General features: G+C 41.2%; 2 protein-coding genes across 2 annotated transcripts in view; one reads left to right on the plus strand and one right to left on the minus strand.

Annotated features, from left to right (window-relative positions):
- Nucleotides 1-853: 853 nt before the first annotated feature.
- abcb10 (ATP-binding cassette, sub-family B (MDR/TAP), member 10) lies at nt 854-17,359 on the minus strand. The gene is made up of 14 exons (XM_056278188.1): nt 16,860-17,359; nt 13,489-13,695; nt 12,411-12,613; nt 10,774-10,908; nt 9,593-9,739; nt 5,848-5,983; nt 5,579-5,674; nt 4,656-4,865; nt 4,430-4,509; nt 4,007-4,187; nt 3,342-3,385; nt 2,946-2,980; nt 1,239-1,297; nt 854-1,047 (listed from the first exon to the last, which is right to left on the minus strand). Exons 1-14 carry the CDS (start codon nt 17,320-17,322, stop codon nt 854-856), a joined length of 2,190 nt encoding a protein of 729 aa, XP_056134163.1. The 5' UTR covers nt 17,323-17,359.
- Nucleotides 17,360-18,336: 977 nt separating this feature from the next.
- urb2 (URB2 ribosome biogenesis homolog) overlaps nt 18,337-25,923 on the plus strand; it is a 23,251-nt gene continuing 15,664 nt past the window's right edge. Inside the window, 7 exon segments of the mRNA XM_056279324.1 lie at nt 18,337-18,347; nt 19,057-19,187; nt 21,929-22,105; nt 22,335-23,539; nt 23,670-23,808; nt 24,519-25,325; nt 25,328-25,920. Of these exon segments, the coding sequence (XP_056135299.1) occupies nt 19,062-19,187; nt 21,929-22,105; nt 22,335-23,539; nt 23,670-23,808; nt 24,519-25,325; nt 25,328-25,920 (3,047 nt within the window). The 5' untranslated portion in view covers nt 18,337-18,347; nt 19,057-19,061.

Raw genomic sequence — 25,923 nt, forward strand, 5'->3', positions numbered from 1 at the left:
TGGCATGGCACCATTATAGATTAAATGTGTGATGTGGCTGCACATATAGAAACATAAATATTTTTGTTTTAATTCAGCTGTGCCATAACACTGAATGGCAACAATTTTGAGTACGGGCACCAGGCTCTTAATGGAGTGGTCCAAAGTTTGAGCCTCCTACTTTGGAAAACACAGTGAAGGCAAAAAAAAATGTTTTTTGTTTCGTTATTTGAAAGAAATTTTTTGTTGATGACTGAATCTCATTTTTAGGTAGTTGCCAATAAAGTGTTGATTGACTCAAACCAAAATTCTGACTTTTTTTCCATAAAACTGTCGAAGTGGCAGCTCAATAGGACTCCATAACATCACATGTTGGTCATGTGCACCAGGCGTCAGGTCTCCTCCCTCTTTGCATCTAATTTTTTCTCAGTGTATAAGTCGATCTCTCTTGCTCCATCAATACAAGAATTGATAGTTCAGTTTCCACGTCTTTAGCCACCGTTCCTTTTAGAGTAACTCTTCAAGTGGTGCTGGTTCTTCCAGCAGAGTGGTGAGCAAAGGATCTGAACATAGTTCACCGGTAGAAAAGCTCTCCTTTACAACTTGTTAGTGTAATCCTACCTTTTTACTCTTCTTGTAGAGAGGCTTGTTTATTTTCAGGTTCTCTCCCTCTAACTCTATCCCCAAAACTCTTTTACTTCTCCTTCCTCAAATCTCTTCATTCTTTTCTACTCCTCCTCATTTCAGCGGGGTTAGTTTGAGCCCATTTAAAAAAAAAAAAAAAGAAAGTCTGTTTTCCCCACCAGTGTTCTCCTCTCCTTCATGTACACCTTCTCCCTTTGCTCCCAGCACAACCCCCCCCCCACCTGTCTGCTCAGCGTAGGGCATGTTTGTGCTCCTCCTGCAGAAAAGCCTGTTTCTCCATCAGTTTCCGGAACAGTCCGTGTCTCTTGCCCAGCAATTCTGTGTGCTGGCCACACTCAGCGATGCGACACTGGTCCAACACGGCCACGGCGTTGGCGTTCTGGATTGTGGAGAGACGATGGGCGATGATGACAACTGTCCTTCCTTTTGAGGAGAGGAGAAAAAAAACCAAAAGCAAAACAGGGACACAATAGCAGGATAAGATATAACCTCCATTAAAAAAATAGCAGTGTTGTTATAAATAACAGGATATCTATGCTGACAGTATACATTTATAAAGTATTATAGGTATGAAAAGGGAAAAAGAGAGAGAAAGCAACAGAGATTCCCAGTACCTTCCATGAGACGCTCCAAGGCCTCCTGCACCAGGAACTCGTTCTCTGTATCCAAAGCACTGGAGAGAGATATGATGATCATTTAAGTTGTGATTTTCATTATCAGACAGACTTGGTGGGTTGTACGGGGGTGTCTCACCACCTGGGTGGAAACAAACATCTAAAGTGTAAATCCAGAAGAGAATTCACCCATCACGGGTGTATGGAATACCAAACAGACAACTTTTCAGTGAATGAGGACATACTTGGTCGATAAGTTTCCTGACAGTTTTCCAGTCTGGACAAGGACAAGTAGCATCAAACACATGCAAAGCACATCTTTTGTGTGACTTTGTTATGAACAGAATGATATGGGACTGTTATCTTAAGTTTGTAACCGGACATAGGCTGAGTACTGACTACACATTTACAACTGAGTAGCTAACGTTACATATTATTTAAATATCTTGACTGGACACTTAACACTGACAGATTGCACCGGTTCAACAAAGCTAAAATGAGCCCGCCTGACTCATGTGCTTAGCTAATTGATAACCCAGAAAAGGACGTTGACACATCTGAAAAGCTTAAAAATTTGTATCTACAGATTGATAAAAAATGAGGGCAAGTTTAAGAGAGAATAGTGATGGGGGTGCTAAAAAAAATTATATCTTAGGGGCGTCCGGGTAGCGTAGCGGTCTAATCTATTGCTTACAAACACGGGGATCACCGGTTCGAATCCCCATGTTACCTCCGGCTTTGTCGGGCGTCCCTATAGACACAATTGACCGTGTCTGCGGGTGGGAAGCTGGATGCGGGTATGTGTGGTGGTTGCTGCACCAGCACCTTCGCTGGTCAGTCGGGGCGCCTGTTTGGGGGGGAGGAGGGGGAACTGGGGGGAATAGCGTGATCCTCCCACGCACTACGTCTCCCTGGCGAAATTCCTCACTGTCAGGTGAAAAGAAGTGACTGGCAACTCCACATGTATCGGAGGAGGCTTGTGGTAGTCTGCCGCCCTCCCCAGATTGGCAGAGGGGGTGGAGCAGCGACTGGGACACTTTCCCTACCGGGACTGGTAGGGAAAGTCCTCAACAAATAAGGAGCAAAATAAGCATGTCATAAGCAATCATCAGCTGATGACTGCTTATGGCATGCTTGTGGCAGGCATGCCATAAGCATGCGGCATGCTTATGGCAGGCTTGTACTGTCGCATAAAGAATTTACAATTTACTTGACTCGCTGGATTATATATATCCGATTTTTTACCAATGAGGATAGATTAAAAAGACATCTTAAACATGTTACAGCACAACATATTTTCAGACGTACTGATTCACAACCATCCCAGATGGTACAGCTTAAATGTGAGCTTAAATCTCAGTTTGTGCGTGAGTGAGTCAGAGACCAGGTTCATGAAGTGCTTTGCATCTTAGAAACTAGCTTGCATTCAGTGTCATTAGATATAAATGGTGCTCAAGGATACTTTTTGGAATTGAAGCCATGATGTCTTACAGGCTGATAACCTTACTAACTAACAAAACAACTCCAGAGACTGTCAGTATTACGTGAAATCTAAAAAACAAAACAAAAAACAAAAACAAAAAAACAACAACACGTGAATTTAATTTTTTTAACCCATTGCTGTTTGGATATTTCAGGCTATTTAACGGTTTTAAAAATGAATGCTAAATCAATCAAATATTTAATCACAACGTCTGGCCCTCTCACCTGGTAGCCTCATCCAAAAGAAGAATCTTAGGGTTCTGAGGAGAGATGACAGACATAATGTGATAACTGATTGCATTATTCCCGATTCATCCAACAATCAAATGATGAGGAGAGTAAAGACTGTGATTACACTTGGCATTTCAATGCAACTTTTGTAGTTGGATCAGAAAGATTTGATATTTTGAGACCAAATTGTCTCCACACATGGCATGAAAACACTGATGAGTCTGATTATCTCCAAGTATGGCCTTGAAGATCTATGTGCAATAACAAAACCAAATACGGTGGGCACCTTCACCGAATATGCAGTCTGACTTCATCACTTTTATAAAATTTACCTGTAAGCTATAAGCGTAACAGTTTGTCTAGATGCAGAATCTGTGCTGTTGTATGTACCTTGAGCAAAGCTCTTGCAATGGCTATTCTCTGTTTCTGACCACCTGAGGGACAAAGAAAAAAGATGGAGTCAGGTCAAATTAATTTGTGTAGCCCTAAATCTCAGTTTAGTCCCACAGGGCTTTGTAATCACATTACATCCTCCAACAGATGTAAACAGAACAAACATAATCAATGAACATAAACCTCAGTGTTTTGTTTTGTTTACCCATCTTGTCTTTGTATAATTGTGCACATCAGTGTTGTGAACTGCCCCCCAAAACAAAAACAAACAAAAAAATCTAAATTCACATCTCATGTTATACTTCCACCCAGCAAGTACGTTATATGACCTTTGGACCAAATGAAACCATTAAAATGCCATGTGTGACAGGTAAAGAAGCAAGTCATTATCAGTTTCTGAGAGAGCTTATGTGGTGATGCAAGGTTACCACTGGTGTGGCCATTCTCAAAACCAGTGGTTCGCAACTCTGGTCCTTGGGAACCCCAATGCCACTAGTTTTATATTCTGGCAGGTATTCCAGCCATCTAATCAGAGAGTTTCTACACCTGAAAAATTAGGTGATCAACTACCTGCCAGAATAGAAAACCCACAAAACTGTGGGTCTTGACAATCAGAGTTGAGATGCATGGCTCAGAAATATGTCTATTTAATTGTCCCTGACCTGACAACAAAATTCCTTTCTCCCCCACCACAGTGTCAAAGCCTTTGGGAAACGCTTGTATGAAGTCATAGGCATTGGCCACTTTGGCTGCACTGTAGATATCCTCTGTTGTCACAGCCTCTGGGTCCACAGCACCGTATGCTATGTTATCTCTGATAGAACAAGAGAACAACACTGGCTCCTGGTAAAGAGAAAAGACAAAAGGGAAAAACAAAGACAGACAATCAGAGTGACAAATCTTATGGAGATTTCCTCTACTTTAAATGTTATGATGCCAACCTGAGTACTTTTTATGACTACGTAAACCTATCTATATCTCCAGCAAAAAAACCAAAACAAACCTCTTTCCTCATTCTCTCCCTCTATCCTTAGTGTAAAAACTCTTTTGGATCCTCTGTACATGAGATGTAATTTTTTTTTTACCTGACTAACACTTCCAATGTGACTTCTCAGCCAATAAGGATTTAGATCTCTCACATCATGCCCATCTACAGTGATGACACCTGAAGGAAATGAGAGAGGTTATTCTCAAAGCTAAAACACTTCACCAACATGGTTTTAAGTTAAAGTTCTGAGTTCTGATTTTTTTCTCCCCCATTATTATTTATTGCCGGGTACAGTAGACCAGAGAACACCATCTCTTTCTCACCAGCATCTGGGTCATAGAGCCGCAGCAGCAGTGAGACAAGGGTTGATTTTCCTGACCCACTGGCTCCCACCACAGCCATGACAGAACCGGCTGGTACCAGCAGACTGAGGTTCTGGAAGATTGGAGCCTCCTTACGGGTCGGGTAGGAAAAGGAGATGTCACAGAACTCCAGCTGGCCCTTTAACTGGTCAGGGGGAAGGACAAGCCCTTCTGTGAATGGGTACAAGGAGAGAAAGGACAGCACATAATTCAGTTTGACTCAAGGACTCCTAAAAGCACAAACAAGGACCTAAGTCCAAAGTAGCACAATGCTCTGTTGAAAGAACGAAAGAAAGAAAGGGCCTGTATTGAAACGACATTGCCACTATCATCACTCATGTATCTAACAACTACATATAGAGAAAACTGAATTATGTATTTGTCGATCTATGCTTAAAACTATAACATTATTCATTTTCTTTTGGCTTTGAAGAGGCAAAAACAAACAAAGACAGCAAACATCTGACTGATGTTGGACATTTTCACTCTCAAGCAGTGCATCTCTACATGTTATTGTAATACCTATACTTTCACAAATGGGAAGAAGTTGTGAGGATGAAGAGCTGAGTGATTAAGTAAAGTTACACAGAAAAGATGAAGACTGTCTACGAAAGTCATCTCCCCCTGCTTCCATAGGTCGACTGACATCCAAATTAAGATAAAAAATAGTGTTATTGATTAAAAGCTTTCCAAATGTTTGATGCTGCATGTTTTTATGATGAGATACTAAAAACCACATTCTAAGTAGTTAACTAGAAGTTTACTGGAAGTGACTGTGTGGGCAAATATGTAGTGGTACAATCCTGTGAGGTGAGGCAATTGTATGATGCAAAACTCCCCTTCCTCTCTGTGTGTATGTGTATGTATATATTACATGCACTGACCATTTAGAGGGAACTCAGGCTTTCTATCCAGCAGCTCCCACAGTCTGGCTCCTGCTCCAAAACCTTTCATAAGCTCAGAGTAGAATGAACTCAGACCTGACAAATCAAACATAGAGGCAACTGCCATATAAGTTATCAAACACAGAGCTAACAACTCCAACGGTAGCTTAACAGCAGCAATACAGAGCAGGAAGTTCATATTGAAAGAGTGTGTGTGTGTGTGTGTGTGTGTGTGTGTGTGTGTGTGTACATATGTATTTCTATGTTACCTGCAACACTGAAGCCCACCCAGAAGGTGTACATAAGGAAGGATGAGAGCTCTCCAACTGTCATGTGTTGGCTGGCCATCAGCAAGCCTCCTTTATACAGCACTGACAGGATCATTATGTTACCACTTAGACCTGTCTGGAAAAACCCACACACATTGACAAACCCTGGTATTACAAGATATATCTAGTTCATGTATGAGGGAACAGAAGCACCAGTAATATTACAATTGAGATAAGCAGCAACAATAATGTTACAACTGAGACAAGTGTGAGACAAACACAAAAATACACTTATACACACTTTCGTGTCACTACAGTTAGGTGCTATTCTTTCATACAGTAGTGAAAATGTATATATATATATATATATATATATATCCATCCATTATTCTGAACCGCTTATCCTGCTCTCAGGGTCATGGGGATGCCGGAGCCTCTTCCAGCAGTCATATATATATATATATAGACACAGAAAAAAACATTTGGTTTGCAATTACAAATAAGCCATTGTCTTTATTATTCCACCCCCCACCCCCCAATGGGATGATATACATGTAATGACCGTTAATGGATGTTGTATTTTTATGTTTTGCCTGTCTGCTCTTTCGGCTGCGCTCCGGACCCACGCCATTAGATGACGTACGTAAAGTACCCCATTGGATGTTATTTTATTTTGTTATATTTTAAAAGTATGCTATTCCAACAGTGCCCCGGCCTTTTAAGCCCTTACTTTTTCAAATCGAGCCCCAGCCCCTCCCTCATTGGTTGTAATGTCTCTGATGTTTCTTTTCAAATTTTCCTACCCTCCCACTGGTTGCTGTGCACCGTAACTAGGGGCATGGTGCGAGGCAACATAGCATTTATTTGCTGGGGTTTTTCTTTGTTGTATAGCCAACTTGGCAGCTGATGAGTGCGCGACACACGAAACAGGCTTGTACTGCTATGAATTAAAGTTTTTTTTCCTAAATCTTACATCTTATATATATATATATATAACTTTTTTAAAAGAAACACTCAACAGTAGGAAAAGTGCTCAACGAATAAGGAGCAAAATAATCCAGTGAGTCAAGTAAGAATTTTTATGAGACAGTGCTTATGGCATGAAACAGGCTTGTACTGTCTCATAAAGAATTTACTTGACTCGCTGGATTTTATATATATATATATATATATATATATATATATATATATATATATATATATATATATATATATATATATATATATATATCCATCCATCCATATATATATATATGTGTAAAACTTTAAAAGAAACACTCAACGGTAAGGAAAGTGCTCAACAAATATGGAGCAAAATAATCCTGTGAGTCAAGGAAATTCTTTATGAGACAGTACAAGCCTGTTTTATGCCATAAGCAATCATCAGCTGTCAATAAATAAATAAATACATAAATAAATATGTTATCACCCAGCTCATCTGGTTAATTATGAGGTTGAAGCTACTTGGTTGGTGTTTCTAACAGTCTTTCTTAAAGAGAAACTTCACTATTTCTCAACTTTATCTTCACATATCGGTCCTTACTAATGCTTATTGTAGTGGTGGGGATTTCGGACTAGTTAAAAAACTCAAGCCATTTTTCTTGCTGATTTTCGCCTACACCTCAAGGGGGAGGGAACAAGGCAGGAGGGCAGGAGTCCATGTTCAACCAACAAGAATTGATAACTATGCATTCATTGAGCATGCATAAAAACATATGCATTCATTTAGATTGTGGTAATTCCATCCATCCATTATCCAAACTGCTTATCCTGCTCTCAGGGTCATGAGGATGCTGGAGCCTATCCCAGCAATCACTGGGCAGCAGGCGGGGAGACACCCTGGACAGGCCGCCAGGGCATCACAGGCCCCCCTCCACACACACACACACACACACTCACACCTAGGGACAATTTAGTACGGCCGATTCACCTGACCTACATGTCTTTGGACTGTGGGAGGAAACCGGAGCACCCAGAGGAAACCCACACAGACACAGGGAGAACATGCAAACTCCACACACAGGATGACCCGGGACGACCCCCCAAGGTTGGGGTACCCCAGGGCTCGAACCCAGGACCTTCTTGCTGTGAGGCAACTGTGCTAACCACTGTGCGATTCTAAAAATGTGGTAATTCTAAAAAATTAAAATACAAAAAGCAGAAATGGCTGGCCGAGATGTAACAGCAAACAATGTGACAGACAAGGACACAGACAAATGAATTTCATGATATTTTGGAGTATTTTGGAGTCCACTGTACAATTGTACTTGTACACTGAAGAGAAGTTATATAAAATGGAGCAACAGGACGAGTGGAATAGCTTGATCTTAGGCCACAGTGTTAACAATGAATTTTGGGCACTGTAAGAACAGCTGAATAGAGTCAAAAGTTGACTAAAAGCAGAAAAATATACTTTTCTCTGCCAATATTGGTTTTGTGTGATTTTTTTCCCCTGCTTCTATAAATTCAGGTAACATTCAAGATTGACATAATACAGTGAAATGTCCCTTTAAAGCTTGTTAGGACTGATAAAGTTGACAAGTTTATCAATGCTATCTGTATTTTACAGTGTGTGGAAACTGTCAAAGCACTCCTTATTAAACCCTCACTTGACAAGACCAATTGATCAAGGATATGCCAACAGCCTTGGGGAGTAGTTGCAGGAGAATGGAGGGTTGCATAAATACACATACTATGTCCTCCCATACTAAAGGCATTGCAAAATGCTACTGTTGGCTACTATCCATTCATTATCCAAACCGCTTATCCTGCTCTCAGAGTCGCGGGGATGCTGGAGCCTATCCCAGCAGTCATTGGGCGGCAGGCAAGGAGACACCCTGGACAGATGGACTGGCGGCCTTAGTTTGACTTAGTTGGTTACTAAGTAGCTCCATTACAAATACTGGGAGTTATTTTTTCTCTCTCAGTAATACCTACCTCAGCAGTGTGCCAAAGAATGGATAGAAGCATGGCTCATTCAGCCACCCAGACTTTCTAAACTAGCCCATGGATTTTAACCAGTAATCTTTCAGTTAAAAAGTCACAACTGACACTACATTATGAAAAGCAGACAAGAAAAGAATATTTACAGCTGTTTCACCAACTGTGTAATCATGCAGCTCATTGTCAAGATGGGGAGCTATGAGCAGTGGATGAATGGGTAGCAGACTAGAGTGGTTTTACTGCTTATCTGTCCTTATTTACATATCTTTATGTGAATACAATAATTCTTTAACAGAATTAAACAAACAAACAAACAAACAAACAAACAGATAAATAAAGACCATATTTTTTGCCAATTAACTTGCCGGATAAATTCAAGAACTGCAGCTTTTATTGGATTGGCAATTAACATAAGAACATAAGAAGGCAATATTTACACCAATATTATAGTTAACTTTGTTGAATTAGCTTTCCAGTTTGTAATATTTGGCTGCTTGTATAACCAATGCATGTACACAACAGGTGATTTTAAAGTAGTCTGCTTTGGTTTTGTGGTGTTTGGTCATATCGCTATAAGGTAAAAAGGAGAGTAGGAAGCCCAAATTGTGGTATTGTTTCCCTCCTGTAACATCATTGCCCCTTTTTTACAATATGGAAAAAATCAGAAGTTTTTGTTTTCGCGTACCAACTGTATGGATTTAGTTTGCATCACAGAGAGGGCAGAAACTGGATCTGAGGTCTATTTCACTCTCTCTCTCACACACACACACACACACACACACACACACACACACACACTTACCAATCCAAAGAAACCTGCCCTTAGCACAGCCTCCTTCCTGGCAAGGCTGAGGACATAGTCTGTCTTCTGTGTGTAGCTGTTGACCTCTGACAGTTCTTTACCGAAGGCCCTGACTGTACGCATGTTACTAATACGCTCCTCTGCCAACTGTGACAATAAACAAAGGACAAATCACTTTATTAGTGTACCATCTCATTAGAGATAATATGTGCTGATGTGGCAGTTCAAATTCATAAAAATGATAATGTATGAGTGACCTGTCAGATAAAAGCCCTCAAAACTTGTCTCTCAAAGAGTAATCAAGATAGGCTGAGCTAACCAGTCATTCATTTATCCACTATATCCCCAAAATCTAATTTAGGTTTGCAGGGGGATGGAGCCTATCCTGGCTGGTATTAAGTGGAGAGCAGGGAGATGCCTTGGACAGGGCATTGGTCCAACGGAGTGTCCAAACATACAATCTCTCACTCTCCCAATCATACCTGTAAGCAACTTAGTTCCTGATTTACTAAGGCAGTCATCAAGATATCTGTGCATAATCAGCATATTTCTCTGTTACTCTTATCTTTTTGGCAAGTCACAGCACACCCAATTTGTATCTTGAGATTGAATAAGGGTGTTTGTCACTGATCGCAAATAACCCATCCACCTACCATTATATACACATTACTAGTGGATCACTGTCAACATGAGTGTCCATGAGTGTTTGCCAATAGCATATTAGTGTCTCATCCTGTCTATCTATATTCCAGTGGGAAGATTAATGTAAAAATTGCCATGAATGGTGCCCACAAGAATCAGTACTCAAAACAGACCAATTTTATTTTTATTCACCATCCACCATGGGGGAGTGTAAGATCTCAGTTGAAAGTGCTTTGCAAGAACCATTTAAAGATTGCATAGTGACCTCATTAATTTACAGTAATCACTTTTATTGCTTCAATATTGCTTCCTTGTTTCTGATTGCTACAACCTCATTATACTGCAATGGGTTGCTACAGTTGTAGCCGTTAAACAGTGGTCAGCGTTGGCATCGAGACCAATGCAATTCTCCTTCCTTCCACTCTTTGCAACTTTCATCACCCAGGCCATATTTCCTCTACACTGGGGCCCCTCATCATAAGCTGAGCTCTGGTTTGTGTTTTATTTGGGTCCTCAAATTGTACATGTGTGTACAGTACCTGTGTGGCTTGGGCCAACGCATCTTGTGTATGCTTAGAAATGGAACGCAGGTATCTACCATAGAACACAGCAAGTCCAGCCACAGGAGGCACTGTCAGCAATACAAAACCTGTTAGACTGGGAGAGACATAGAACTAGGTGGAGGGAGAGGAAGAAAGAAAATTTATAGAAAAGAAGAGCAGATGGTAGACAGGTACAGGTATGGGGGAGCAAGAGGAAGATCGATAGCATTTAACAGAAAAGGGGAAAAAGAGAGGGGTAGAGGGGAGTACATTAAAAAAACTATAAATTCAACTCAAATGACAGTGAGCCATGATGGTTTGTTGTTTCTGGGAAAAGATTCACAATTGTGAGCTTTAATAAGTTCTAGGTATTCAATTCATTTGCCAGACATTGCCCTAAGGAGAGAAAAAAAACCGGCTTTTCAACAAATTCCTAGGACCAGTAACACATGAAAAGGAGGTGGCAGAGAGAATGGAGGAGTTTAATTTGCCTCCAGTGCCTTCAAAGTTTGGTGGAAGTAATTCTACAGACTCTGTTTCCGTGAAAATTCTTGTCACCAAGCCCATAGTCTATGAATAGTAACACAAAAGACATAGTTAACACCTGACTGAAGCACGTAATAGAATAACAGGAAGTAGCAGGAAAATGTCAAACACATCCACTAACCACCCCACATTAAATCATACAAGAGTAAGAAAAAGGTATTAGTTACTCAGCTGATAGGGATGAGTTATGGGAGGGAGAACAGGGGGGGAAATGTTTGCTGTGTTTTATGTAATTGTTATTCATTGTATAATCTGATGCGATTTTCAAACTATAAAAAAAGGTCTTAGTTTTCCCAGAAACAGTTACTTAGAGAAGAGACCCATATCATCACAAGAGACATGGTCTTTGTTTAACCAACTTTCTACTTATATAAATTGTATTTTTATTCTCTTGTTTGAATAGGGCAAAGCTGAAAGACAAAACACACTGGTTATTATGTTCCAGTACCTAACCAGTGCCAAAGGGATACTGTTCTTAGAATGCGAGGGTTATAATTAGCTAATATTAAAGTGACAGTGTCCCTAATTTGAATTAGCTTTTGTTGAAGATTCAAAATGATAACCCCACATATTTGGAGTTGTAAATTAGGGGAAGTAGGCTGGCATAGTGGTAACAGAGAAACAATCTGTTAAATTGAGAACAACATTTTAAGTCCCCATTTCTGGAAGCATCTGCCCCGCTGATGTGTTTCTGAGTAAGACTCTGGATTTCTGTGCTGCACCAGCGATGCACTTGTGTAACTGAACCTAGCCTCTCACCTCTCAGCAGGGAAAGGTTAGCAAAATGAGAATCTGTCTACGAGGTCCTACAGGATCTCATCATTATACATTAATACACAGACTCTCAGGAACCCCAGGATCAGAAAACATACTCCTAAACTTATTCACAACACAAAGTATCATTTAAACCTAATTTTAAAGTAAGACATTGGAAAAACAAGTTTGGAGTTACCAGCATTGACTGACAGTATCTGCACAATATTGTTCCATCACTACCAATATATTAATTATTTTATGCAAGTTTATTAACCCCAGATTTAAATCTAGTACGATCAACAGCAGATGAACAATCATAGGGACTTTCTCACCATCATACTGACACCAGCCACTGCTTGGGCGACAGCTCTCAAGCCGTCGGATAGGTTGTCTGTGATGGAGCGGCCGACCAACGATGTGTCAGCAGAGAGGCGGTTAATAAGCTCGCCTGTCCGAGTTCGGTCAAAGAAGGCCACTTCCTGTCTCAGGATTGAGGAGAAAAGAGAAGCACGGAGATTTCGAACAATCTGTTGTCCTGGAGGGAAGAGAGGGGATAAGAAAAGAAACTGAAGAAGAGAGATGCTTTCTCATTGGCATGGAGAGGAAAAATGAAGGCAAGGAGCTCAAGAGAGTAGAAAAGTCTACATCAACACATTTGTGTCAAGCATCTTTATGTCTGTTAAGTTTGTCAATGAGGGGGTCCGCGGTGGTGTAGCGGTCTAAGCATCGGCTTTGCGTCGATGCAGTTGCCCACTGGGGACTGGGGTTCGCGCCCCGGTCTCGTCAGATCCGACTATGGCCGGACTCCATGAAGCAGCAATCATTGGCAACGCTGTCTTCGGGAGGGGGGCGGAGTCGGCTTGTGTTCGTCACGTGAATGCGTCTCTGTGTGTGTCGGAAAAACAGTGGTTCGGCTTGGAGTCGCCTTGTCACAAAAAGTGGGGAGGCGGTCTCCTTCGAGACTGCCGGCCGGAGAGATGCAGTTGGTGAACGCATGCAGTTTGAGGGTGGGTGTTTGAATTAAAATAGGGATCGATTGGCCACTAAATTGGGAGAAAAAAGGGGAAAAATCAGAAATAAATTTATAAATAAATAAAAAAAAAGTTTGTCAATGAGCACTCCAGCAGCTCAGCCGGTAGCGCGCATACCACATGGGCTTAGGCATGTCATCCCCCTGTTCTATGTATTTGCCCTGTCTCTCTCTCCCCTGTGCTATCTATGATAAAGACAAGAAATGCCAGAAAATACAAATTTTAAAAAAAAGTTTGTCCACTTCCATTGTCTTTGCATCTATTGCTTTAATTGGTTTAACTATTGGTTTAGCTTGTCCACAGCATGGTTGTGTTTGTGAGAGATTCATTATATCCTATTGCATTTATGTGTGTGTAGACAATCTCTGCCCCATCTTACCTGAGTTCTGCATGAGGTAGACCCTGAAAGCATTTGCTGCCCCACCACAAAGAAAAACTCCCGTCAGCATAATGCACAATGATGTCAGGGAAGCTGCCATGGTCTCTGCATCTGTTCCAGTTGTGTAGATGGTGTCAATTACCCTTCCCAGGAAGAATGGAGCTGACATGGTCACTGCACTGGAGACAGCCAGGAAGCCAACTGCAGCTGGAGCAGGTACAGGGAAAGGGGAATGCATGGCATAAATACACTGTTAAAGCTCCTACCATATGCATTTCCATGAAAACAAATATCCTTTTTGATATTTTCTATTGCTGGTGTATTTAAAACAATAGCTAATCTACAAATGTCCACATCTTGAATGTTTTTGTACTTTCCCTGAGAAAAATTATACCAAATACATTTTCACCATGGCAGCCAATTGCAGCTGAAAAAGGCAATGAGGGGCAAGTGTAAAGGACAGACTATGTTACTTTGGCTAACAGGCAAATATTGCCGACCAAGTTGTTAGAAGAGCTTTACAAAAAGATGGACTACTACAACCTCAGTTTAATCTTGTTTTTTTTTTTTTGGAGAAGGCGGGAATAGTGCTGAAACAACAACGTATCACTTGGATTTGGGGTGCTCAAATGCTACTGAAATAACCATTAGGAGGTTAAACAAAACTTGTTTAACTTTAACTGTCAATAAGAGAGTGCTCTGAAGTGAGGTCAGAGGTGAGAGTAGCAAAACAGCCCTGGCTGAGTAATTGGTAAATTGACTGCATTTATATAGCGCCTTTCGGTAGCCGTATTAGTTATAGGCTGTTAATTACGTAGTAATTTTGAAGAAATTGTTAAGACTTTACATAATAATGGAAAAAAATTGCTAAGAAATTACATAGTAAAATGAGGAAATTGCTATGAAATAACAGTAAAGTAAAAATCAGTAAAATCAATATAATGACAAGTAGTAGAATTATCTGTTGGTATTGAGCAACCTCTACAGATATGAAGATTTTGTCCAGAATGAAGGGCTTATATCCTGCTCAGTTTTGTAGAAATATTTTGAATATTTGTGACCAAGCAACAGTATCTAAACTGAGAACGAAGTTCTTCTAATGTGAAACGCTTTGGGTGTCTAAAAAAGTGCTATATAAATGTAATGATTATTATTGTTATTTTTATTATTAGGACTGCACAAAAAAATTGATACAGTCCAGTATTGCAATACTTTTTTCACACTACTTTATCGATTTTCCAGCCCCTTGTATCAATACAGTAAAAAATAAATAAATCATGTGGATTTCAGTTCAATCAAATCAAATAAATTTTATTTGTATAGCCCAATATCACAAATTACAAATTTGCCTCAGTGGGCTTAACAGCAACACAACATCCTGTCCTTAGACCCTCTCATCGGATAAGGAACAACTCCCTAAAAAAAAACCTTTAACAGGGAGAAAAAATAGGAAGAAACCTCAGGGAGAGCAACAGAGGAGGGATCGCTCTCCCATGACAGACAGCGTGCAATAGATGTGTTTACGCAATTTACACAATACAACACTGAAAGCGGATAACAGAATTATAATGGTCTTATAAAATCTATGAAGAATATGATGCGCAGGACGCCAAGCAGTGTCCAGACGCCATCGGAACAGTCCAGGACCCAAGCCACGTGACCAGCGTCATCATGTAAAAAAAATTATATGGATTTATGAAAATAAAATGCGATGAGGGGAATGGCAGGCAGCGTCCAAGTGGCAACCACCATAAAAGTGTTCAGTGACACAATAAGAATACTTAATGTACACTTTATTTTATGATGTTATGGCATCTACATTGCAGTTGAGTTCAGTATGTTCTGTGACACAACAAGAATACTTAATATGCATACTTTGTTTTCATATATGGCATCTACACTTCAGTGTGTTTGGTGGCAAAATAAGAATACTTACTATGCATACTTAATTTTCATATGATGTTACGGCATCTACATTTCAGTTCAGCGTGTTCCCTGACACAGTGTGCACCGTGCAATGCGAATACCATTCTAAAAAAATTTGAATGGAAATTTTGAATTTAATAGTTTTGACTCCACTGAGTTATCAAAATATAATGATTTACATATTAGACTACCCAGATGGTAACATAGCAAGTTGTAGTTTCAGCTATCTTTTTCAATTTTCAGTAAATTATGTAGAGTATTGCAACATACTGCAATAGGTATTGTATCGCAATATATCGTAATACAATCGTATCGCGATACATATCGTATCGTAAGGTCCTTGCCAATACCCAGACCTGGTAATTATAGAGTAAAGTTAGGGTATCAAAGTAGCCTTTACTTCATAGATGAAACATGGGGCAGAAGAGGGGAAAAACAGACAAGGGCTGAACAATGTTTGAAAAAAAAAACATTGTGATATTTTTGTTTTTTTTATATGTATCGCAACGTGAAAGAATAAAATTGGGTTACATCATTTCACCAGATACAAAGCTTTTAAATGTCATAGCTCCATTTGTTAAAAATGTATATTTTCATTCATCACATTTCATTTTCTATTCAGCAATAAAAGTTTTAGCCTGACATGATTGATGGGCTCAAATTGTCTTACACTGCATCCTTTGCAATGTGACTAGGGATGCACCAATAACAATACCGTTATCGAGCTGATAGCAGGCTCAAATGTAATCAAAAGTATCTGCATTGGAGATTTTACCCAAGACTAAAATCTGATACCAAAAGCCACGATTAACACATGATTGGCACATGGAAGCCTGTATGTCTGTACACCCCCACCCCACCCCCCGGATTCTAACTCGTTTATTTTGCCCATTGACCCCAAACTAATGGTCTGAGTCTACGTTGTTCAACAAAAGTTATTGGTCAGATCAGTGCTTGGTATTGGCCCTTACTTCAAGATTCGTACGTGGAATTGGTATTGAAAATTAACATCAGCGCATCCTTAAATGTGATAGTTGTTCATGAATATATTAGGTGATGTTGGTTCTGAAAAAAAATATTGCTCAGTCCTAGTAATTGGTGTAATTTCTCTTTGACTGACTGGTAGACTGCTGACAATTTTCCTTTGTATGGTATGATGCTCAAATCTGGTTAGTGCAGGTTTACAGAGCTAACTATGTACAGAGCTTTCTAACTATGAAGGAGCTGATACCAACATAGGGCAGGGGGAGGATAAAACAGCCATCAACAAACACATGCTCAAGAGTGCTATAGGGTGACCTAGCGAGACTTGATTTGTAGTTAATATGTGCCAAACAGATGGACTAAATTTCACTGAGCAGAGGATTTGAATGACTGGAGGTGGGATGAGGCAGGTGGGCACACAGACAGGTACACGCGCGCGCGCGATCAGCAAGCCTACATACCTGCCAGTCTCCATCTCTCCGAGTGAGCGAGTTGGAGAATCCTTTTCACATCTTCAAGGGGAGTTTTGATCGGAGTCTGGATACTCCCCGACTCCGTCTGTGTCTTTGCCGTCGTTCTCTGAGAGTCGGCGGACGAAGAGCTGCTGAAGGCGACCGGCGTGTGCAGGATTGTCGGCGGCGGTCTGACCGGGAGCGGTGACCGTGAAACACAACCGCCGGAAACGACTCCGAGCGAGCTGCGGGACAGGACGGACACAAACGACCTGAGAGGCGACGACGGCGAAAGAGAAACGCGAGGGTCTGAAAAACTGTTAGCAGCCGCTTTTCTCTTCCCCCGCACTCCGACCGTAAGGATCTGGCGGTGTTCGAACTGCACAAGTCTGTGAACACAGGAGTTGGCAAGCCTGCGCTTCAAAACCTGCGCCCCTCCTGTACATTTGGACAAATGTATTAAAAGCCGCATTGTCCGAGTCGCCTATTTCTAGCAAGCAATCGAGGCAGGTTCCAGTCAGGTAAAACAGTGGTTACGGAAACATCTTCTCCATGCCAACTAAAATCCAGTTAATGTCCCCGCTGCGTAAAAAGACGTCAGAGGAAGTCCACTTGACGGAAACATTTTGACAATCACTATCCGTCCTGTCAACACACCGTATAGAAAGAAGGTCGGGTAATACAGGTTTCCGCTAAGGATTTTGACGGTTATTGTCCATTATATCTGTGCTTGACAGAAGCCTTTACCCTGCATCGCCTAGATTATCTATTACTACCAGAGACTAGTTAGCTACCAACACCCTGCCAGCCTGTCAGAAGCATCTGTCGCTGAATCGATAGGTATCACCGGATGGCAAGTGTGGAAAAACACTCACAATCTACCGAAGACAAATACAGGGGGGGAACCCATTAATGGTAATACGATAAACTCTCTAGGAAAGAGAGAAAGAGAGCGGGAATGGAAAAGGTGACCCTGGTTTAGATGTAAAAAGACCAATAACGACTCCTGTTGTGAAATCAATGGCTGATGGTAGAAGCAAACTTTCCCAGCCATGACCAATAGAGCACGGATTACCAGTGCCTAGCGGGTGTTCCTGGAAATTGGACATTTCGTCAAGGATTGTAAAACAAAACAACACACACGCGCGCGCGCACACACACTGACACGCACACACACACATTAAAATATATCAAGTAATTTAGTGCATGTCTTTGACACGCCATGGAGATCAAAACTCCAAATTAATGTCATCCATGAACAAATAGGATTTCATTTTATTTTGAATGGCAATCCACAACAACTACGCGTTTATCGCGATGAATATCGGTTTGTGGTCTGTGAAAAATAAGGGCAAACTAGTTTCCCCTTATTTCATCGTGACTACCAGAACACATCGATACTCGATTATTGGTGTCTTGTAAGGGAGGGGGCGAAAGGTGAAAGTTGAAAGTTTGTCCGTCGCTGACGACAGGACTACACGTGCAGACTTGTAAGGAGTAAGTTCATAATAAATAAAATAACAACATATCGAGTTTGATTGTTATCACATACATCAAAATGCTTTTCAGTTAAATGTTATGGATTGCACGTCGGAGCATACTTATTAGTTACCTACTTGGAGATGCTTCTTTTATTAGCCACATTTGTTGGGCTACGTAGTTAGCTATGCAGCTTGAGTCAAGTTATGATAAAATTAATCTTGGTATAATTCTGAATGAAATCATAATGACTAACTGTCTAATTCAAACAGATGCTTTATCTGTCTGTTTAAGCCTGAGGGATTCCTTGTCGAATGGCTTTAAACGTATCATTAAAAAGCGATGGACACTTTAAAGCTGTACCATATCCCTCCTCAATTCCTTATTTGCGACTATTTGTTCAAAAATTTGCGTATGTTGTGTGCATTACAGGACTTACAGTAGGAGTCTAAAACTGAAACACTAATCAGGTTTCATGGTTACAAAAACTTTACTTACCCATGATTGCCCCATTCCGAGGTCCTTTCTATTATTTTTGAGTTCCACCTCCAGTGCATTTACGAGAAGTAAGGTTACCATTCATATGACAAGCAGTATTAGGGTGGGCTTCACAACTAGCGACTTGGTTCCGCTTTGGTGCACGCTCTCCATCCCTTACTTCATCTTGGCATTTCTCTCGATCTCTTTTTGTTCGCCTTACCTTCTGCCCTCCCATTATATCCAACAGCAGTGATGGCTGCCATCTACTCAGGTATCCATTTGAAACTGAAAAGCCCTCAGACCCCATGGGAGGATAAACTGAAGCTTGCACGCTTTGCCTGGATCTCATCCCAATGCCTTTTACCCAACAAGGAACAGGTTAAGCCTTACTTCAAGATGTATAAAAATGATCTTTTCTCGTCTTTATGTGATAGTTGCATGTCTTCAATATTGTGAGTGTACATTCAGTATGTTTATGTCCTGGGTAGTTATTTAATTTAGTAGTATTATTCATATGCATATTATTTTTTATTAATGTTGTCTGTGTGAGAGTGAATGTCCTAGATTCCCCCTCAGGCTATTAATGATGTCAAATTTTATGACAGTCATAAATCTTTATCAACTAACTAATGAATCACTGTTGTACATTTCCGAAATCGAATTGCTTTGATCCCATTACTTGGCATCCATTACTCTACAAACCTAATTCTTACTGTATTTCGTTGATTAACTGCATTTAGTTGCTTTTCATCTTTTAAAAAATCTACTTTTTAAGAATTAAGAAAAATAGTTGGTCTATCATTTAGATAGATAGATAGATTATTTTATTAGCCACACGACCAAGGCCGGTGGAATTTGTTTTTGGTACACTTTACACTCTGCAACACAATACATATGTGGACAACAACAGACACTCCACATATTATCACGAACAATACAGTTACACAATAACAGAAATAAACATATCAGGCATAACAGGTGAATGGTGGTATTTATGCCAATGGTGTGTGAGGAGGGGACTACAGGGAGGAATTGAGAGTCCTCATGGCTAGGGGAAAAAAACTGTTTGCGAAGCGTTGAGTTTTAGTTGACAGTGATCTGTAGCGCCTCCCTGAGGGAAGGAGCTGGAAGAGGTGATGAGCAGGATGTGACGGGTCAGAGGTGATTTTCCGCTTGCTTTACAGTCTGGTTAGTATGTAGAGATTCAGCTGAGGGGAGTGGGTTGCCTATGATTTTGGATGCCTTGTTGACAATCCGCTGCAATTTTTTCCGTGTTTGACTGTCCATGCCACCGTACCATACTGTAATAGAAGATGTTATGATGGACTCGGTAATAGCTGAGTAAAACAGAACGAGCAGTTGATGTTTGATCCGGTATTTTTTAAGCTGCCTAAGAAAGTAAAGTTGTTGTTGAGCTTTTGCAATGATGTGTTCAGTGTTAGTTTTCCACTTCAGGTTATTGCTGATGTATGTTCCAGGAAATTTAAGAGTCGGTGGTGGTGATGGGGTCTCCGTTCATTTGTATGGGTGTTTTAGGATTCGGCATGCATCGGAAGTCAATAATGAGTTCTTGGGTTTTGGCTGTATTAAGCAGAAGATTGTTGTTTGTGCACCAAGTGACAGCTTGGTCTACTTTAGTGCGGTACTGGGTGTCATCATTGTTGGAGATGAAGCCTACAATGATTGTGTCATCTGCATATTTTATTATTTTAACAGAACTGTCCATGGATGTGAGGTGGGTGGTGTAAAGTGAGAAGAGCCAGGGGGAAAGAACACAGCCCTGAGGAGCACCTGTACTGAGGGTAAGAGGGTGTGAGGTTAGGTTATTAACCTTCACCCTCTGTGGCCTGTTCCACAGGAAGCTCCGAATCCAGTGGCATATGGCTGGGTCAATGTTCATATCCAAGAGTATGGTAAAGAGTTTGAGTGGGTTGATGGAATTGAAGGTGGAACTAAAGTCTATGAACAGGATGCGTGCGTAGGTGTTTGGTGATTCCAGGTGTTGCAGGGCATGGTGCAGGGCTATGCTAACTGCATCCTCAACAGACCGGTTGGCTTGATAGGCAAATTGATATGGGTCCATCATTGGGGAGGTGCAAGATTTCCATGTGACAAAATGATGTGCTCAAATGCTTTCATGGCCACAGAAGTTAGGGCAACTTGCCTGAAGTCATTGAGGCAGGTGATCTTTGAGGTCTTTGGCACAGGAATGATGGTAGAGAGTTTGAAGCACTATGGGACTGTACATTGACTTAAAGAGGTGTTAAATATGGTGGAAAATATTGGGGCCAATTGTGCTGCACAGTGGCTCAACAAAGCAGGACTGATGCCGTCTGGCCCTGCTGCTTTCCTAATGTTCAGCTTTTTGAATGTTGCTCTCACCTCATCCTCCTGGATGCAGAAGGGTGGCATTGGGGAAGGAGTAGGGGGGATGGCTGGTGGAAGAGGTTTTTCAAACTTTGCACAAAACATATTTAATTTATTTGGGAGGTTATGGTCATTATCCAGAGGGGAGCAGGGGTATTTTTTGTAATCTGTCATTTCCTTAATTTTTTTCCATATTGCTCTGGAGTTACTGGAAGAGAATTGTTGTTCAAGTTTTGTTGCGTAGCTGGACTTTGCTTTTCTTATTGCAGCACGCAACTTATACTTGGCTGCTCTGTACTGATCCCTGTTTCTGTTTTTGTATGCCCAGTTCTTTTCTTTGTGTAGGAGGTGTAATTCTTTAGAGAACCAGGGTTTTTTATTGCCGTAAAATGTCACGGTTTTGGTAGGGATGCACATTTCCTTGCAGAACTTGATATACGTATGATGTCACTGTGTCAGTGAGTTCATCCAGGGAGTTGCAAGCTGCACTAAATATATTCCAATTAGTGCATTCAAAACACCCTCCAAGCGTTGACATTTGACTTTGACTTTTTACCATATTTCCCAGATCATGAAACCGTTCTTATACTTGGAATGCAACAACGTCACTTAACTCTTTTTAATTAAAGCACTCTCATTGGGGGAAAAAATCTCTTTTTCAAGTGATCCATAGATAGGGAAGTTGTAACAGAAGCACGCACATTTCAAACATCTATCTAATTACAGGTCTTAACTCATTCTATCCTCTGTAGGTGCTATTGGATTGGTCCACCCATGCTCTGACAGGTTTCTATAGTAAGAAGGTGGTGTTCTCCCAAAGTGTTTTGGAAGGACTGTGGATTTACCTTGATGACCTGCTCCACAGCAGGAAGCTCCGATCCCTTCTCAACCAAGGCAAAACTATTAGCCTCAGGCTAAATGTCGCACAGGTACAAAGAAAGTGTGATAAAAGCAACATCAGTTAGAAAAAGGTTTACGTATCGAAAACAATATTTCTTAATTGCAATACCAGGTTAAAGATAAAATGTATAAGATAAACTTTATTAATCACCATTGATAACTGTAACAGTGCATAATTAAACAGTGTAAAAAAAGATTTTTGGAATATCAGTTGTTGATCTTGTTGTTTTTGATGTATTGCTTTTTCTCTGTCTCTAGGTATTACTCGACCGTCTCCAAGAATGTGTGTCTGCTGGAGATGGACCTTCAGTGTGTGTGTCAACCCTACTGAGTGTTTGTCAGGGCATTATCTTTTCTCCTGGTCTCTCTTCCATCTTCACCACCAAGTACGAGCTTATGACGGACCTATTAGCCAAGCTCTGTTTTCTGGCCTGCCACAGACTACGACAACAACCGTCACTTAAAGGAATCCTTTCCATCCACTCAAAGCCCGAGTCAGTCACAGAGTTGGTTAGCTCTCAAGAGGTACCAGTGACAGAGTCCTTACAAACGCAGCCTTTTAAAGATCCCAGCCTTGCACAGTGTGAACCAGTCACAGAGACTCCTCCAGATCAGGTGATGACAGAGTCCAATAAATCCCAGGCACTGAAAAACCCCCAATCAAGTCATATGTTTGAGGTTTTGCTTCAAGTTTTATCTTGCTATCTGTCAGTTCAAGGCCAACAAGCAAATCCAAATAGAGTCTTCACCATGGTAACAAACCAACTGATCCAGCCCATTATATTGCTACGACACCTGCTGGCTTCCGGGGAACACACACATCAGCGTCTCCGTCCACAGTTGAGTAAAGACCTCCGCATTAAAATGGACTCCATCCTTCAGTTAGCTCTCTTCCCTCCAGAGCACCTCTCTTCTTTCAAGGAAGAGCTCCTTCCATCTAAGAATGATTGTGGTAAATGTGGTCCTGGAGCAACAAAAGGCCCCCTGAGGCCAGTCAGTACCATACTTAGTAAACTGACTGCCCAAGGCGACTGTGATTCCTTCCTTCACTATGCTGTAAAATCAAACAGCTTGTCTCTTCTGTTTAAATTCTGTTTAGAAAACTATGGTAAAGGTGCAGGTAAAGCTGAGGAAGAACAGAAGATGCTTTGTTTCCATTTCCTGACAAGACTGATCCCTGTCCTGGGCATAGACTTGGATGGCTCCTTTTCCTCAGTTCCCATATCACTCCCCAATGCAACCCAGCCATCTCCAATGTCCACTGGGAAGGACTTTCCCTCAGTCTGCCTGTCTTTTTCTCCTGGGAGCTGGAGCCTGACACTGCTGGCTATGGAGGCTTTGTTAAGCCAGGTGCTGTCAGCTGATATATATAATGTGGCAGCCGATAGGATCAGACATGGAGAGGTCCAGTTTAATTTCTACAGAAAATTGGTTGAAATGCTCTTCAACCATGCACAGCAAAGGTAATACACATTTTGGGTATCAAAGATTTTAACTTTCAAATTAGTAAAGGACTTGGCCTTTCTCCTTGTTAACTTTTCCTCAGTGCCCTTACTCTATAGTGTAAATAAAGTCTCCTATCGGTCCTTCTAGTACCCCTGTATGGTACCGCTGTTTGAAGGTCCTATTGGATTTGAACCATCTGATTATAGAGCCCGACCTAGACCAACTTATATCGTCATCCTGGGTTGACTCTGATTGTATGGAATCACGGGTCCAACGGGCAAGACAGGTACGCAGTTCATTATTACATTTTTATTGCAACAGTCATACAATAAATGTTTTAATTTACAATGAATAAAATAAATTCAAGCTGCATGTTTGAACACACAAAAAGCACATATACATAATATAGATAATATATAGCACATTGAAAATGTGGAGAATCACAAAAGATTATTTATAATGATAACTTTTACTAGAGTATAACAACATGGGTGCGCTCCGGTGGCTCACCTGATGGAGCGCGTGCCATGGGGTGCTGGGTCCTTGCCGCGGTGGCCTGGGTTTGAGTCCGGCTTGGGCCCATTGCTGCATGTCATCCCCTCTCTCTCCCCTGCCTTTCCTGTCTCTCACTACTATCATTATTCAATAAAGGTGGAAAAAAAACGAAAGTATAACAACATGTACCATTATACTTACATGTTGCTATAACATGTTGTTACAAGTGTAACAACATGTTGTTATACTTAAAACTGTAACAACATGTACATGTTTAGATGGAGAACAGATATGTCTATGATGGTAGGAATGAATGAACGCTATTTCAAGAGACACTATTTTGCTTTTTCATTTTACCTTGAAAACTAGTCAATCTGACTGCTAATCAGATTATGGCTAACCAAAAAGTCAAGGAATTGTAATTTATCCATCCATTATCCAAACCGCTTATCCTGCTCTTATTTTGGTTTTAATTAAAGGCAAGGCTTTTTTTCCCAACAGATGCTAGTGTGTAGCCTGCTCCATACCTACACCAAGCTCCGCCAGCTGCCTCACTTCTTCTCTGAGCTTCTCTCCATTGTCTGTCAGCCTGCCATGGATGACCTTCGGCCTCCTCTGCTACCTGAAGAGGTCTGCACCTCTCTCAAGACCTGCCTTCTAGATACACCTCCTTCTCAGGGCCTAGAAATCTGTTCCCTGGTGTTGGCAAGCATCAGGAGGTATATACTGCCTGACCTGGAGAAGGAAGGAAGAGAGGAAGAGATGGATGAACGTAATGGAGAGAATATCAAAGGAAAGATGGACCGAAAAAGAGAAAAAGGGGAGCTAGAGAGACAGAAAGGAGACACATCCCTTAAGCTCCTCTCCCTTAGCCAACTCCTTCATGCTGTGTTGTTCAGTCTGAAGACTATGGATAATGCTTCTCCCCTTCCCTTAGTGAAACAAACTCAAAATCTGATGGAGGAGATGGGAAACGTGGTCAAGGCTTTACAACAGCTGGTCTCATCAGAAAAGAAGCTCTTTGGTGCAGGCCTAGGAATGGACAACATAGATGCAAAGATGACCTCAAACCCACAACCATGTTCATGGGTACTGTGGAAACAAAAGACCCAAGATGCAGGTCTTCTGCTCAGGTACACCTGGGTGGAAATGGACATGCTTTTACATATCCATTGTAGCAAATACATCTCTCAAGAATTACCCCAAGACACAACTACAAGCCATCCTCAAGACCAAGCCCCTGGAACCACTTCAGTCCATACCCACATAGAGGCACTTCTCTCTGGTGAGCTATGGCCTGCCAGTGTTCTTAGATACAGTCCTGTCCTGTCAAACCCTCCTACAGCCCGATGAGCTGTTTGCTACTCAAACTTCTCACCTTGCAACAGCTGAAGAAAGCACTACTGAACAACACTGTACTTGCCCCGCTGAATACTGCAGAAGTGCTGCGTAGCATGGCCCAGTTCATTTTATCAAGAGAAGAGCTCAGGGTCAGTTTAGATGGAGAACAGATGTGGGATGGGCAGATAGGAAGTGTGAATGCAATCTCCTACTGTGTAGCACACTGGTACCTTGTCACATCTAATTTGCCTTTAATTGCTCCCTATTTGTCTGAAGAGGACTTAGGGCATTTCGCAGATTTTCTTCTCAGTTCACAGCTCAACAGACAAATGGGTGGAAACATTGTTCAGTTACCTGGTTACCTGTCGATTTCTCTTATATCCTCACAGCTCCTTCAAAGCCCCATCCTCATAGAGTTACCTTCAGTGTACTCTGCCACTGTTAAATCCCTCATGCAGAAGATTGTGGGAGTTCTTGTGGCATCAGAAGTACCACAAGATTGTCCAACACTCCTCAAGTTTCAGGAAATGGTTCTGCCAGAGAAAAGAAATTCAGTCAACCAGTC

This window comes from Lampris incognitus, chromosome 4, assembly GCF_029633865.1.
Source record: "Lampris incognitus isolate fLamInc1 chromosome 4, fLamInc1.hap2, whole genome shotgun sequence".
Classification (NCBI taxonomy): domain Eukaryota; kingdom Metazoa; phylum Chordata; class Actinopteri; order Lampriformes; family Lampridae; genus Lampris; species Lampris incognitus.

Bases quoted from the DNA above. Each gene is read 5' to 3' on its own strand.
- abcb10 (XM_056278188.1), bottom strand. From the start codon at position 17,322: ATGCGGCTTTTAATACATTTGTCCAAATGTACAGGAGGGGCGCAGGTT. The intron at 13,696-16,859 runs GTATGTAGGCTT...TACCTGCTCCAG, and splicing joins GGAGAGATGGAGACTGGCAG to CTGCAGTTGGCTTCCTGGCT. The intron at 2,981-3,341 runs GTACATACAACA...ATCTCTCCTCAG, and splicing joins TTGCAAGAGCTTTGCTCAAG to AACCCTAAGATTCTTCTTTT.